At 46.0% G+C, this 16,139-nt stretch overlaps 1 protein-coding gene across 1 annotated transcript in view; it reads right to left on the bottom strand.

Moving 5' to 3' along the window:
- CLGN (calmegin) overlaps positions 1–16,139 on the bottom strand; it is a 63,594-nt gene that overhangs the window by 12,467 nt on the left and 34,988 nt on the right. Inside the window, exons 7-11 of the mRNA XM_083173361.1 lie at positions 9,615–9,807; positions 8,307–8,496; positions 8,068–8,181; positions 5,806–5,962; positions 5,439–5,654 (exon numbers count right to left, since the gene is read on the bottom strand). Coding sequence (XP_083029487.1) covers positions 5,439–5,654; positions 5,806–5,962; positions 8,068–8,181; positions 8,307–8,496; positions 9,615–9,807 — 870 coding nt within the window. The remainder of the gene's footprint in view (positions 1–5,438; positions 5,655–5,805; positions 5,963–8,067; positions 8,182–8,306; positions 8,497–9,614; positions 9,808–16,139) is intronic.

Here is a 16,139-nt window from a genome sequence, read left to right as displayed (position 1 = left end):
GGTAATTTCTTCTCATGTGCATACCCTAGGTGCGTGCAGCAAGGGGAGCAGGGTGTTCACTGGGAGCACGCACCCAAGTGTGCCGGTGGGGGGGGTGGATGGGCGTGGGGCAGTGGCCCAGGCCATTTGCATATGGAAACGCCCAGCGTTTTATGGGCGTTCCCATGAGAACACTGGGCGTTCTCATGCAAATGCCCCGATGGCGCAGGTGGGGGGGGGGGGGGCGGCCAGCTGACATCATCCAATGTCAGCAGCCGCACCCAGCAGTCTTAGATCTGCGAGCACTGTAGAAATCAATCAATAGTCGTCAAGGCTGTGAATGGATGTTTATGCTATTTGCATGCGTGCAGGAAAATCCACATTTGAAGGGGGTGGGCTTTCATGCAGGCGGCGTTTAAATGACCAGCAAAGCTGTGAATTTCACAGCTTTGCTGTTCAACCAGAATCCCCCCACCCCCATAATGTATTTTTTCTTTCCTTTCATCTTCCCAACCATCATACCCCATCTACTCATATCCCTATTGCTTCTGTTTCTCCAGTGTTATTCTTTAATTTCTCCTTCTCAACTGGGAAATCAAGTTATATTACACAATGTGGCTGACACACTTAAAAGTAACATATTTTATTTATTATCTCAGAGTTGTCTGAAGCCTTAATCTCCTCTCCTAGGATCTAAGCACCACTTCCTTATTTGTTGTCCTCACGTTACCTCCATGGTCATTCCTGTAGCATCTGAAGGCTCTTCGTTTTGTTGATTACTTATGGGCACCAGGAACATGTAAGTTGTGCATTCCTACAGTATCCCCCTCTTGCTATTACTTTCTTGGCAAATTAATAATAAAAAAAGCAATTTTAGCTCTATCTCCATGCTCTTGGATCACACAACTTTGTAATTATTACCTACACATAAGTGAGCCCCCTGCATTAGCTGCAAGCCTCGCTGTTTGCGGGAATCCCCACTGTCTTGTGATAGTGAGGATTCCCCCGGAACGGTGAATATGGTGAGCGGCCCGCGCAGGGGTTAAACAGTGAGGATCGCTTGTTTTCTGCGATCCCCGCCATTTAACCCCTTCATCGTCCGCATTGAATACGACCCATAGAATTTTCATTACGGACAATAAACATCTCATATAATATAATAGCCCAGATCTGTCACTCTGTGAGTGTGTGTATAACGCTGGGCGGAGTCACAGAGTGACAGATCAGGCTAATAGCCTATCTAGGGTCGCCATAAGAGGGTTGCTATGTGGACACTTGGCCCTGCCTTGCCACTCAGAAGAGAGGGGAGGGCCCGAGTCCCCTGCTGCCTGCATCTCCCCCTACTCACAGCAGGGACTTAGCCAAGGGACCCGGACACATAACACAGCTGCCGGAGGGGTTAATACTCACTAATCTGACGCCCCATGCCTTATATGCATGCAAGTGGGTGCGTGGACAGAGGAAGTACAAACTCCTTCTCCACAATATCACGGAGACGCCGCCGCCATCTTATTCTCCCAGCAACTCCATGCCTGCAGTCCACCACCTCTATGCCGGTGTCAGCGCAGGAACCGGAGACCCCCTCCCCGACTGCCAGTTGTCATGGTAACCACGGTCAGCAGGAAGAGACCGGAGGCAGCAGCACACCAGCCCTGGACAGTAGGAGGACAGTGGCCCGGCCACAGAAGCTGGTTTCAGGGCGGCTGTGTGAGGGTGCTGGAGAGCAGGCAGGATGGAGGACAGGTTCCCCGGCAACAGCAGCAGGCAGTTCTGCATTGGTGAGATCAGGGCAGGGGGGGCACTTACCATATCAAAGAGGCAGCTCATGCCTGGCAGGCATGCCAAGGGCAGCAGGGTGCCTCCATAGCCCACCCTGGTATTAATTAGCATCCAACAGTTGTTGGGGTACTACAAGACCAAGCATGCAGCTCATTCCCTGCTGCAGCCTGCTGGTACTTGTAGTTCCCCTGCTGCTGTAGGTTCAGGATCTCTATATCATTATGCACCAGCTCACCGCTCCCCCAATCACTCTCCGCTCTGCACAAGATCTGCGTCTCTCATCCACACTCATTACTAGATCCCATTCACAATTGCAGGACTTTCTTTGGGCAGCACCCACCTTATGGAATGCTCTTCCATGCACACTAAGGGTGGTATTCAATGCCACTGGTGAGGGGATTTCTGCGGCCGCTCACCCTATTCTATGTTCCGGGGAAATCCTCGCCGATTGCCCAGAATGACAAGGTTCACCGCTAAGGAAGCAAGCCTGTTACATATACCGGCGACCCTCGCCCTTTTGATGGCCGCACTTGTTTTATCACTGTTTCCTATTATAAAGCGCAATGGAATTTGCTGTGCTATATAAGAAACGGTAAATAAATCTACTATATAAAAGCAAAGATTTGTCCCTTCTGTCTGTCTTTCTATACAAATCCACAGTTTATAAGCCAGGATCGTGACATTTTACATACGGGCGTATTAAAACATGGCAGAGGCAACTAAAAAGATCTGAAATCAAAATTAATTATATATAAACACACAGCCCAGTACAGATACTACAGTGTTGGTAGCACTCACGGGACTTTAGAATGAAGAACAACAGGACACAAAGGGGGAAATTTACTAAAGGAAATTTGTCAAAATTAGGTGTATTTGTATCCAGAAATACACTTATTTTTGACATTTACTATCCCCAAAATACAGCAATTCGTATTCGTATTGATAGCACATTCATACGGATACGAATTGCCGTATCTTCGGGATAGTAAATGTCAAAAATAAGTGTATTTCTGGATACAAATACACCTAATTTTGACAAATTTCCTTTAGTAAATTTCCCCCAAAGTGTCAAGCAATGTCTCGGTCCGTTTAATAGACCTTTGTCGAGCTTGACAAAGGTCGATTAAACGGACCGAAACATTGCTTGACACTTTGTGTCCTGTTGTTCTTCATTCTTAAGTCCCGTGAGTGCCACCAACACTCCCCCATATATATATATATATATATATATATATATATATATATATATATATATATATATATATATAAGCTTTGGCGGTACTTGTGAGTTATCCGGGCGTCCGATTTTTAAATCGGGTCGGATCGGGACATCGCATCGCATCGCATGCGACCATCGGATGCGATGCGATGCGATGACCCGATTTTTCCATAGGAATCAATGTTAAAATGGACTGAGTCCATTTTAACATGGAATTCAATGGGAAAAAGGGGTCCTTTTCATACCCCTACTATCCAAGTGGGCATGGAGTTGGATATAAACCTGTGGCGAGCGTAGCGAGCCACCGAGCCCGAAGCATGGCGAGCGTAGCGAGCCCCGCGAGGGGACACGGAATACCAACAACACATGACAACACATGTTTAATCTTAAATATCTGGTTACCATGGGGATGTTTGAAGGTTTTGCTGACTGTCATATTTTTGCAAGTGGTGCATTTAACACATCGATAGCATCCAGGCTGCCTTGTCATAAAATTGGACATAGCTGCGGTGCTCTCGGTGGTCTCCAGTCATTACAACCACTTTCCTGCTACACCAGGGGACGTAATATAAAAGACATGGTTATGCATACAGACGTCACAGGTTTTAAAAGCACCGCAGCTATGTCCAATTTTATGACAAGGCAGCCTGGATGCTATCGATGTGTTAAATGCACCACTTGCAAAAATATGACAGTCAGCAAAACCTTCAAACATCCCCATGGTAACCAGATATTTAAGATTAAACATGTGTTGTCATGCCAAACAACACATGTTATATATTTATTACACTGCCCATGCAATCTACATTATGTAGGTAAGACCATTCGCACAGCGAGGATACGAATGGCCCTACATAGATCAGCGATAAATCAGGCCATTCTGACAAAAAAATCTGATCAACCAGTAGCTAGGCATTGGCTAGAAGCTGGCCATTCGATTGAAGAATTGAAATTCATTTTGATCGATCACATACCAGCTCCAATTCGTGGAGGGGACAGAGACGGTAATCTCCTCAAATTGGAATCAAAGTGGATATTCCGCCTGCAAACTATCAGACCCGGAGGTCTGAATGAACGCTTTAGCTGGCATGCTTTTCTCTAATATAAGCTTTCAGCTTTTACATTATTGGACACTATATACATGCCGCTAAATTTGTGTTTCTGTATGTAATCTGGTCCGCACAGATCCGACTGGTGGCCGGGGACGGCGTCCTGCACTGTTGCCTAGCAACCTAGTCGGGACTGACGTCATGGAGCTGCGCCTCTCCTCTGTGAGGGGATGCGACTCGCACCCGGCTGCTGGAAGGATCAAGGACAGGTACGTGTATATATATTCCTGTTGCCTCGCCGCCGAGCGAGTTAGTATTCTCGCCGCCGTGCGAGTCATTGTTAATATGTGCAGTCTTGATAAAAGTGCTTGCGGGCACTGAAACGTCGACTTCCCTTTTGCACATGTATTGTATGACGTTGATATAAATACTTTTCATTATCAAAGACCCCCTGAGTGACGCGGATTATTACCAAAGCTTATCCTGATTCCACCGAGGGCACCTGGGGCAGTTGTAACTGTATACTGGGAGTGCCGGTTCTACACAGAACTATATATATATATATATATATATATATATATATATATATATACACACATACATACATACATACACACACACACACACACACACACGCAGCCCAGTACAGACACTACTACCCCATCAGAGGCGAAACTAGAACTCTTTTGGCTCCATAGCAGAGTCTTGATTACCACCCCCCCCCCCCCCCAATTCATGTTACTACAATTAGGATCTCCCATCTTAGTAAATTTACCCCATTGTGTACTTTGCAAGAGTCAAAGGGCCTTATTCAGATTTCATCGGTACTGTGCGCATGCGCAGGCGTGTTTCTGCGCATGTGCAGGTGCATGGTGCGTGCACCCACTCATGGCAGCGAGGGGGGGGGGGCGGAGATGGGCGGGGAGCGCCGGGCTGCCCCATTACCATATGGGAACGCCCAGCATTCCATGGGCGTTTCCATGAGAACGCTGGGCGTTCTCATGGTAATGAGGCAGTGACGCGGGTGTGTGAGCCGGGTAGCTGACATCACCGGATATCAGCTGCCCGCCCATATCACGCCAGCGTGCACGCTAAACTAAGTAACTCAAAAGTCACTCATATAAGCGTGCACGCTAAACAACATTCGATGGTCACCGACCATCGAATGATGTGGGAGGACACCCCAGCAAAGCGAATGGATGTTTATGCAAAACATCCATTCGCTGCTGTGCGGGCGAAGCCGCACTTTGCTGGGGCGGCGGGGGAGCGGGCGGGGTTTGGTGGACTCGCAAGGCTGCGAATTCGCAGCCTTGCGAATCAACCTGAATAACCCCCAAAGAGAGCAAGAGGATAAGGTCACCACCACACAAGTTTGATCCTGATGTTAAACGCTTATTTACACTGTAACCTACCTCATTAGCACTAGCTAGCAGCTTCTTCAGCCCCCAGCTGTCAGAGGCCCAGCGGTCAGCCACCTCCTTCACCGAACAGACAATGAAGTTGTCAAAATAAATATCAGAAGTCATTGACCACAGCTCCAAGCCAATAGCACTGAAAGGCGTCATTCTGAATGGATTAAGGTCCTCAAAATAATGTGGATTTGGGATTTTACGTGGTTTCCAAATTCCCTGCAAAAAAACAAGATCACAGTCAAAAGCAATTTCTAAATTATATACAACTAATGTTATCAAAACTCAAAAACATTAAGAAAACACAATACACAGAAGAGAACAGGAAGCACGTAGGAACACTGTATGGGTGAATGGAGTTAGTCACTACCTGATAGCTGGGATTCTCAATCATAGGAGGTTTCCACTGTCCTTTGTAATTTGGATTGTCAATAAGAGGCGGTGTCCAGTCTCCACATCCAGGAGCAGTCTTACACTTCGGGTTGGAAACCAGAGGAGCCTCCCAATCGCCGTCCATGTCATCATTCCTGCCAAAACCAAGGTTTCCACTCAATATATTATATTTCTTCTGAGTCCAGCACAGCTACACATGTAATTATACTGAGTATGTTCCACCATGCATAGATCATGCACATACAGTATACTGTACTGTACATATGTGTGCTCAGTGACCATTTTATTAGTTACACCAAAACACCTGCTAATATCAGCCAATCACATGCAGATACTCTAGGCATAAAAGCATGGAGATATGGCCAAGATGTTCAGATGTTGCTCAGACCAAACAACAGAGTTGATAAAAAAAAATGTGGTCTGTAACATTGACCAAGGAATGAGTGTTTGTACAGACTGTGGTTTGAGTATCTCAAAAAGTGCTGATCTCATGGGATTTTACTGCACACTAAAGTTTCCAGAGAACTTTGCACAAAACAAAAACTATCCACGGAGCTGTAGTTCTATGGGCAGAAATGCACGCTAGTGAGAGAGGAAACTAGGCAGACAGGTTCAAGATGACAAACAGATTAGTCTAACACAAAAAAATATATATTACAATAATGTCATACAGAAGAGTAGCCCAGAATGCATAGCACATTACATTTTAAAGTTTAATGACACAGCAGAAGAGAGCAGGACCAGGTCACCTGAGAAACAAATCGTCTGTCTATGTGTCTCATGAGGTAAAGCATTCCGTGCACCATTTTCCAAGGAAGAGTCTAGGAAATGACCATCTTCTGATGGAGAGCCTGGCTTTGTTACCTCCCCAAAATGGACACAAGACGCCTCCAGTTGTGGAAACAGCTGTCATAGCTGTATATCTACTGACACCTGGAGCCGTAGTGCATCCAATGATGCAGGACCTATACTACACATGCGCAGTATGGGACATGCGCAAAGTAATGAACCTCATGTGCCTCACTGCACACTGTTTCTATACATCAACTGAGGGCAGTGAGTAGTCAACCAATGGGCATTCCTGAGTGCTGACTGGGAGGTGGCGCGAAGAGAATCAAAAAACATCCACCATGTGGGCATTTTGTGGGAGTGTCATGGGTGTGTCAATGCAAACTGACTGCATTCTCAGACCTATAGCCACTTGCACAGAGGCCATGTGCAGACAGATACTGCAGCTGTCATTGGCTGGTGCAAGAGCCAATGGTGGTGGCAATGGTGTGCTGATGATGTCCTGTCTAGATCCATTTGTGTGTACAGGGATGCAGACAATGGGCGTCTCATGGCTTGTACTGCGCACAAACTAGCATTTACATATTATTATACCAGCTCCTTCCCCAACAGGCGCAAGAAAAGAAACAGTAGCTTCCATCCCCAATTCAGTTCATATATAATTAGTTGTACAATAATATTATATTACTTTGTGAGCCCCCTCCCCCACAGGTAGGCATGTGCAAGGCCAATAACTGCGGTCACATTGCAAAACAATTGAGGCAGTAGTCTATGGATCAGCTAGGCCAGCCATGGGCCAGCGACAGACTGTTGCAGGATTGGCAACTGACTGTTTCCAGGGCACGATTCGGACAATGCAGACGTGTCTGGACTGTTGGGCGGGGGGGGGGGGGGGGGGGGGATTGGTGGCATGACATAAAAAAATGGCAGGCCTGCCTCTTTATTCGCAGCCAGGGGCGGAGCCGGTAATGTGCAAGCACTCGGCTGTATGGCAAAGCACTCGCACCATAGCAATGTGCCTGCAAAATATTGCAGGCCATTGCCCTTTGCTGTGAAATTGCAACTCATCCTGAAACATTCCGATAAGCACTAGGGCTTCATTCACTGCTGCTCTGTCTGGCTGCTGCAGAGGTAGACAGTCGGTACTGGATGTTATCATCACAGTAATGAATAAATGTAAGTTCCACATCACTGCTTTATATAGTAAAGATGTACTGTAAGTCCCAGGGTAGAGACCATCGACAGTGCTATTATTACAAAGGATGGAAATATAATAAACTTTTATAAAGTGAAAATATCCTTTAGGGTAAATCATGTTTCAGTATGATGACAAAAGAATGGTTTATGTTTTTTTAAAGCCTTGTGGATCAATAGACCAAACTGTTCATATTACAGAGATATGCAATAGAAAAACACAACCAAATATGTAAACCATTGCTTCATTTCTCACCAGTCACTTGGTTTCTGTGCATCTGAATCAGGTACTAAAAGTGGTTCTTCATCCAGCCAACCCTCGGGTTTCATTGCATTTGGATCCTCTATTTGAACTGGTCCACCTTCATCCCTATAGATACATTTTTTTTATATTTAATAAACCACAAAAAAACATACACATAAAATTTCACAATTGTTCAGAAAAGAGGCTCAATTTTGGTATAAAATGTTCATGTAAGTTGTGCCCAATCTTACCAGTCTTCTGGCATGATAGCATTAGGATCAGGAATTTTGGCCCGTTCATCCCATTCCACAGGTTTTTTGTCTTTTGGATCATTTATTTCTTTTGGTGGATTTAACGGTGGAATGACATCTTCCAGAAGGCTTCCCTGGCTAACAATGTTTTGATCGATTAGCACTTCAAATGTGTTATCTGGCTTCAGAACTGGTAATAAGAAAATGGAATATTGGCTATTATACTGGTATTTACTTAAACCAACATACTAGTAATAGACATTTAAGACAATTTCTTATCAAATGATTTTCTATTCAATACAAATTTTGGGATAAAAAAAACATCAAATGACTGTGCATGCGCCAACATAAATTGTGACGGAATATGTGATCGCATAGCAAACACAGGTCAGCATTTCTGGGTGGAAACATGGCGTTTTCTCGGTGTGTTTAAAAAAACGCAGGTGTGCCCAGGTATTTAAGGGTGGGTCCCTGATGTCAGTGCTAACCACTTCCAGCCTGTCTCTGTCGCAGATTAGTGGAAGCCTCAGATTACTCAGATGGAAAGTACTATTCGATGTTCTAAGATTTGCAAATGGATCGGCATGTCGCAGCCAGCGATGGCATCAGTGTTTCTGACTCAAGCATCTCCCTTGTGATGGTTATTCTGATTAAAAACAGTGGTGTGACCGATATTCCCGATATTTGACCAATTCTGCATCTTTGGAAGCAAGCAGCGCATCTGAGAAGCTGGTGCTGGGAGTCTCTTTACAAAAGGCAACTTCTGCTACATTAGCATAACAGATCCGCTCCAACTAAAAGCACAGAACCAAGCTATGTGCGTCTACCTCTGAACCAGCACCAGAGTCACAGCAGCAAGTGAGACACACAGATATGCATAGTGCTGAAAGGGGTGTTATAAGCTGAATATAAGCTCTTAATTGCTGACATCTGACAGACATTCTGCACCTAGCAGGGGGCTGGTGCAAGTTTACATGGTGCAACCAAATTACCAAACTGGATTTCACCTTCTAAAGACACTGAGTGGGTGACCCCAGTACCCACACATGCAAGGTCATATAATAGGGAAAGGGGTAATACTATAGCTAAAGCAGTCACAGAAGCATGTGACTGTAAATCAGGTCGCCTACACACTCCCATGAACTGACTGCAGCCAGTTTCTTGTCCGATCATATAGGCAGAACTTTTCTGCTATTTAACTTTAAATATGTAAACTTCTCTGACTAATACATATGTACCGGTGAGTAAACTTCTGTGATTCATTTATGTTATGTTATATGCCGGTTTACCATTCCGCATTAGACATACTCAATGTATACAAATGGGTCTTCTTGTCAGTGAAGTATTTTTTCAAGTCAACTTCGGGCCGTTTCGCATGTTTCTCATCATAATCTCCTATTATTGGGTTTTTATGCCTGAAGATGAAATGCAGTTTATAATCTTCTCCACACTTGTCAGGACCAAACATGATTGTGTATGGGGTTCTGTCATGGAATTCCTCCTGTGTAATGCAAATAAGAATTCATTCTATAAAAGAAACGCTATTGTAATATTAGTTCTGAACAATGCAAACTGTTTTATTGAAGAAAGACTAAATATTTAGTTTGGGATCTCTAACAATTAGATAAAATATCTCAAATATGTGGGAGCCCCCAAATTCATCAACTGCCCAACACTGTACCCCTCTGTCCTACTACTGCTTGCACAAACAGGAATCCAATGGTAGTGCTGATACCCCTACTCTTTAACTTTCCCATTCATGGATAACTTAATAGTTAAGCTTCCCCTTAAAATAGTTGTTAGTTCCAAAAACGGTCATCCTAAAATGACACAAAACCACAGTGATGGACTTTTGGCACCTTCAGCAGATAAATCAATGTGCCTTAAACCTTTCAGATCCAGGGTCTAGTCAGGCTCAACAGTCCTAGCGCTAGTAGCAGATCCAATGGCGAGCCACTTTAAAATAAGAACATTTGCATCATTCAACATTCACTGCAGACCATTTTTGAATAAAAAAAATGAAAAAATTACAATTAATTTAAACATTTAAACCAGACTGTCTGAATTGCAAAAAAAAAAAATTGGACTGCAAAAGGTTAAGGGGCCCATAAACCTATGCCCTGATTCCACTACACTGCCGATCCACCAACTGGATCAGCGGGAAACGATGATCGCGTTTGATTGGGAACGGGGATATTAAGCACGTTAAACCTTCCTGATTTTGCAATCCTTTATACCCATGTTTAATGTCTCTGAAACCCAAAATAGACCGCTGCACCTTAAGTCTTGTCTGATTAGCAAACATTTGCTTATCTGTAAATTAGCCATTGAAGACTACAGGTGGGACCCCCTGTTTCTGAAGCCGGGCCTTTACATTTAGCTACTTCCACTTCAAACAAATATATTTGAAATATATTTGAATTTTAGAATTTCACAATTAAAGACAAAGGTTTCCACTACGGGGTAATTTACTAAGATGGGAGTTCTATTTCACATGGGATTTTGTTATGGGCAACCAATCAGAATGAACTTATTTATGTAGTACCTTCTAAAAGATAATATAATTTGATTGGTTGCCCAAAGCAACATCCCATGTAAAACAGGACTCCCATCTAGTAAATTTCCCTTTACATGTGTTATGGCTGCATAACTTAGAATTTATATTTCACTTGAACATTTAGTAACACTTTAAGCATATTAAAATACAGCCAGATTAGAGTTATGCAATTCATCAATTTTGTCATTATAACTGCATTTAAATTAAAGGTGTTAAAAAAAATGGAAACAGCACACTGATGGCATGCATGAACTAGACGTGGCGCCACAGTAGTTTGCGTTTCCAAGATGAGGGGAATCCTGTGGAGGCAGATGGAGATCTCAGTTTCTCTGTCAATATTGTTCTGTGAACGCATCAGTGAATTATGTCTGAGCTCACATATTTTCAGAGAGGGAAAATTGTTGGTTACCTATGTGACTGATGTAATCAATTTGTTTGGGATATGGCAAGGAACTCTATCAAAATCAATGATATCATATGCCGTTTCTCGAAAAAGATCATCAGCGAAACACCAGCGTGGATCAAAGTGTAAACTGAGTGCCAGAGACAGAAGGGCATTGAAGAGGAATGTGGCCAAGAATAAGACGACAACCACTGTAAAACTGACTGAATTCCCATGTTCCACACCTCATGTCTACAAGATCAGTGAGTAGGGAAATTCACAGTACGATATTCATGGGTGAGCTGCAGTTTCCCAACAACCAGTAAACCGGGTAAATGCCAAGAATTGGAGAGAGTGGTGTAACATGCATACGCTATGCATAATACTAATGAGAGTGTTTCTCCCTGGAAATTATATTTTGTTAGTAACATGTATACAGTACCATGTCTCAGTTTTTCTTCTTAAATCTGGGCTTCCTCACTTAGGACTTTACTTACAATCTTCCACTTCGCAGGTTGGAGGTGAACAGTTAAAAAGGCACTCACAGTCAGCGTGAGACATTCCGGACCTTACAATGACTGAGTGCCGAATTAATGTTCACCTCCAACCTGCTGGAAAGTGGTGGATTAAAAATCCGCTTCTTTGAAAATGAAGGCCTGAATATTTGTTAAAAGGATAGTAATTGGGGGGCGTGGCCTAGACTCCGAGCAGGGAAGACGGTTTTTGCTGAGCTCCCGGTCCTGGCACCTTAAAGTCATCCTTGGGCCAGACCTGGGAGACTGTTCCAGCACCCTGCCATCCCCAATCGTCCCGACACACATCCTAGCCGAGGACTCCCGGCGGCGGAGGGGGAGAGCCGCCGACGGGGACGTTTGCAGACCGCGGCCTACTCCGTGTGCAGAAGCCGCGGCCTGGATTTCCGGATCCCGCGGCCGTGCGTCGACGCTCCGGGAGCCGCGGGCACCAGCACGGAGACCGGGGTGAGTGCGGACTGCCCACCACACAGCCTCCCCCGGCTCCCTCTCTTCACGCCGACGGCCGGACACCCTGTACCTGCCGGCGAATCAGCACAGAGCCGGGGGCCTGGGCGGGCGGCGGGTCCTGGGGGAGATCCCTCCACCACACCTCACCTGCCTCATACCTGGAACTGAGGGCATATTGGGGCACCTCCCAACTAGCCCCCCCTCTGGATTGGACCCCCTCTGAACACCCAGACGCCAACATATCATCTGTATCACTGTGGGGTGAGCCTACAAGACAGGGACCCCCCCTGTTGTGTGCAGCGTGGAGCTATAGTGCAGGGCTGGTGCCTGGAGGGTAAGCGCCCTTTGGGGCCCCTGTGCTTATACACCGATTTCCCCAGAATATCCCTATACACCACCCTTTAACCTGTGACACCCCCTCCTGTCTTTTGGCAATTGCCCATTCACCTGATTACCCTGCCCTCAGAAAAGCACTTCAGCTGCTGGTCTTGCCTGGCTGATCGTCACCATCCCCAGTAGCCCTGCATCTGACAACCCAACTCTTCCTGTGCGGGCCTCTCGACTCCCTCCACCCCCTGCTCCTTGTACTGTGCTGGAGAGATTATAGAGCGGGCTATAGCTGGACGGAGCCGCAACACGGGTTGCGAGCAACGCCACCACCTAAAAAATCTGCCACACTACTGAGGAGGGGACTGCACGATCGCCTCGACCTCTACCTCCCACATCTTTGTCAACCATTGGTCCCGCTCACCTGAAACTGCTCTGCTGTTCTACCCCGGACGCTGGGGCCCGCTGCTGGACACGGACTCGCCAGCTTTGGGCTGTGGATTAATATTCACCCTCCTACCCACTTCCTGCGTGAATTGGACTACTTGACTGTTGCCCTCCTAGACCGTTGGGTCAACCCATGCCCGGCATGGATAAATACGTCGCTAAACCCCAGAGGGGCTCAAGAAACCTGCAGCAGGGGAAGGGCCGGGGGAGGGATGCCACTCCTGGGTCCTCCCCCGGGTCCAGCCCCCCTGGTGAGGGACCGTCCAAAGCGGCCGATGGCTCTGCTCCTCCTCCCTCACCCCCTAGGGACCTGGTCTCAACCAACGAAATCACATCCATATTGGCCTCCCTCCTAGACAAAAAATTGACACCGCTTAAAGAGTCAATAGATTCCGCCCTTGCACAAATTGTACAACATGATCAACGTTTAACAGAGGCAGAACAGAGAATATCTGATTTGGAGGACGAACTGACCGCCACCAAAGCCACTGTCTCTTCGCAGGAAAAACTACTGTCTTCCATTCACGATAAGCTGGAAGATTTGGAAAATCGGAACAGGAGGAATAACATTAGGATCATAGGCATCCCAGAGAGTGTCAAGAACGTGGCCCTCATGCCTCTTGTCTCCGAGTGGTTGCCACGTACTCTGGGCTGTGTCCCGCCGACTGGTGAGATCAGGGTGGAGAGGGTACACCGGATTGGCCCAGACCGACAACAATCCAGGGATAGGCCTAGGCCGGTCATCCTTCGCATCCTGAACTATGCAGACAAAGTTGCCCTAATGGACGCCTATAGGAAATGCTCAAGCCTGCACTACGAAGGAGCTAAACTTCTACTTTTTCAGGACTTCTCCTACCTAGTCGCAATGAAGCGGAGAGAATTCTCCCCAATTTGTAAGCAGCTGTTTGAGATGAACTACCGGTTTGCCTTGTTATATCCGGCCAGGCTCCGGGTTATCCATGATGGCAAGCCTTATTTCTTAGATACTCCACAGTCCGCAAGAAACTTCGTCGACTCCCTGGCTTCGCAGGCTTCTTCAAATATGGACGATGCGGACTGAATTAATACACACCGGTAACTATTTCATCGATCACTGATGATAAGTTCACACCTATCAGATCGAAGTTTTGCTCCTGGTATTATTTCTTTAATAACTGTTTGATATGTTTCATGCTTGTTTCTATTAATCTTGGTGTTTGGCCCGGACTTGTTTGTGTCCTAGACCAATACACCAACTATCAAACTGGAAGGGCTATGTGCCATACTCGGACCCCGATGGATGTGGCTTGGAGATTTTACTTGAATGGGATCTCCACGTTACAAATCACTCTCATCTCTGTTGCACAAGCCATACTTCCCTTTTCCCCCCTCAGGTATTCATTTGCCAACTATATTTTGTGTTGTTCATCACAATTACTCATTTGGGTCTTTAAAAAAGTTAAAACGTTAGTAGTTTTCATGATCACATTGTTTAGGTTCTACGGTACAAGTTGTGTGCTATATGATGCGGATTGGTGCAGTGAGTCACCCCTACTCCCCCATAGCCTGCTCGCTGGGACGGGCTGGGGACTCTATCTTGTCCTTTTAATCAAATTCTGCAAGCCTAGGGCAGGTATAGGTTAATGGCACACACTGCATCTCATTGTCTAGCTAGAACACAGACCACCTTGAAGTTTGTATCGTGGAATGTGGAGGGGCTGAACTCACCGGTTAAAAGACGTAAGGTCGTTAAACATCTGAAACGCATACGTCCAGATGTGGCCTTTTTGCAAGAGACGCACTGGGACGCTAAAGACCCCAATGTGCTCAGAGACTCTTGGATTGGTGAGTTCCGGGCCGCTTCATTCTGTGCCAAACGCAGGGGTGTCTTAATCCTATTCAGAAAACATCTACCCTATACTATTAGGGATACATGGTCGGATCCAGAGGGTCACTTCCTATTCATTAAGTTAGAACTATGTGGCTCCCCCTATACATTAGCGGCAATTTATGCCCCCCCAAGCCCTAACGCCCCCTTTTTCACCTCTTTATACACCAAATTACTATCTTGGGGGGAAGGAGAATTAATAATAGGTGGTGATTTTAATAATGTCCTATCGGAAGGGCTGGACAGATCTGGACGACAAGTTAGGGTCAATACGAGCGCTGCCTCCTCCCCTCTCTCCTTGCTACTCGACTCATTGGGCACATGCGATCCCTGGAGATGCCAACACCCTACCTCCCGAGAATATACCTTTTATTCCCATCCCCACGACACATCGTCACGTATTGATTTTTGGCTGATTGCCAACTCCCTATACCAATGTGTGCTGGAGACAGGTATAGGTCCGATAGACCTGTCAGATCATGCATGGATCTGGTTTACACTAACCCTAAAACATCCTCTTACCACCTCATATAATTGGAGATTTCCCTCCTATTTGGCTAACTCCTCTGACTTTAAATTACACCTAAAGCAAGCCTTCTCCACTTACGCCTCAGATAATGTCCAGCATTTAGACGATATTCACCTCTTCTGGGCGGCATCCAAGCCGGTTGTTAGGGGCCAGGTGATGGAGTATGTAGCCAGGAGACGAAAAAAACTAACTGTTGCCATCGCTGACCATAGTAATCGCTTATCTAAAGCTTACAATGACTTACTCCTCAAAAAATCAGACGCAACTAGAACGGCGTATATGGAAACCAAGAGGGCGTACGACTCCTTGTGCACGGAGAGAGCTCAATTCTCTTATGACATTTCACGTAACAAACTTTTCCGCAGCTCCAACAAGACGGGGAGACTGCTGGCCAATTTGGTTCGCTCACAATCCACCCCCCTACATATACTTCAGATAACCACCCCTAGTGGCTCCTTGGCCACTGACTCTAGGGAAATTTCGGTAGCATTTCAAGATTACTATAAAAGTCTATATGAAGCCCCCACTGACAAACCCTTTGAGGGCCTGAACTTTTTGCAACAGGCCCAATTGCCCACTCTGACGACAGAAGAGAGTGAATCCCTTGGTGCCCCTGTATCAGAACCCGAGCTGGTAGCTATCATTAAATCCCTAAAAAAAGGTAAGTCCCCTGGGCCCGACGGCTTCAGCGCGGAATACTATCAGATAATGAGAGATAGCCTTGTCCCCCACCTCCTTCTC

This window comes from Crinia signifera, chromosome 1 (assembly GCF_055691185.1).
Source record: "Crinia signifera chromosome 1, ASM5569118v1, whole genome shotgun sequence".
Classification (NCBI taxonomy): Eukaryota; Metazoa; Chordata; class Amphibia; order Anura; family Myobatrachidae; genus Crinia; species Crinia signifera.
The sequence above is the reverse complement of the archived record's forward strand: the minus strand, read 5'-3'. Positions and strand labels throughout refer to the sequence as shown.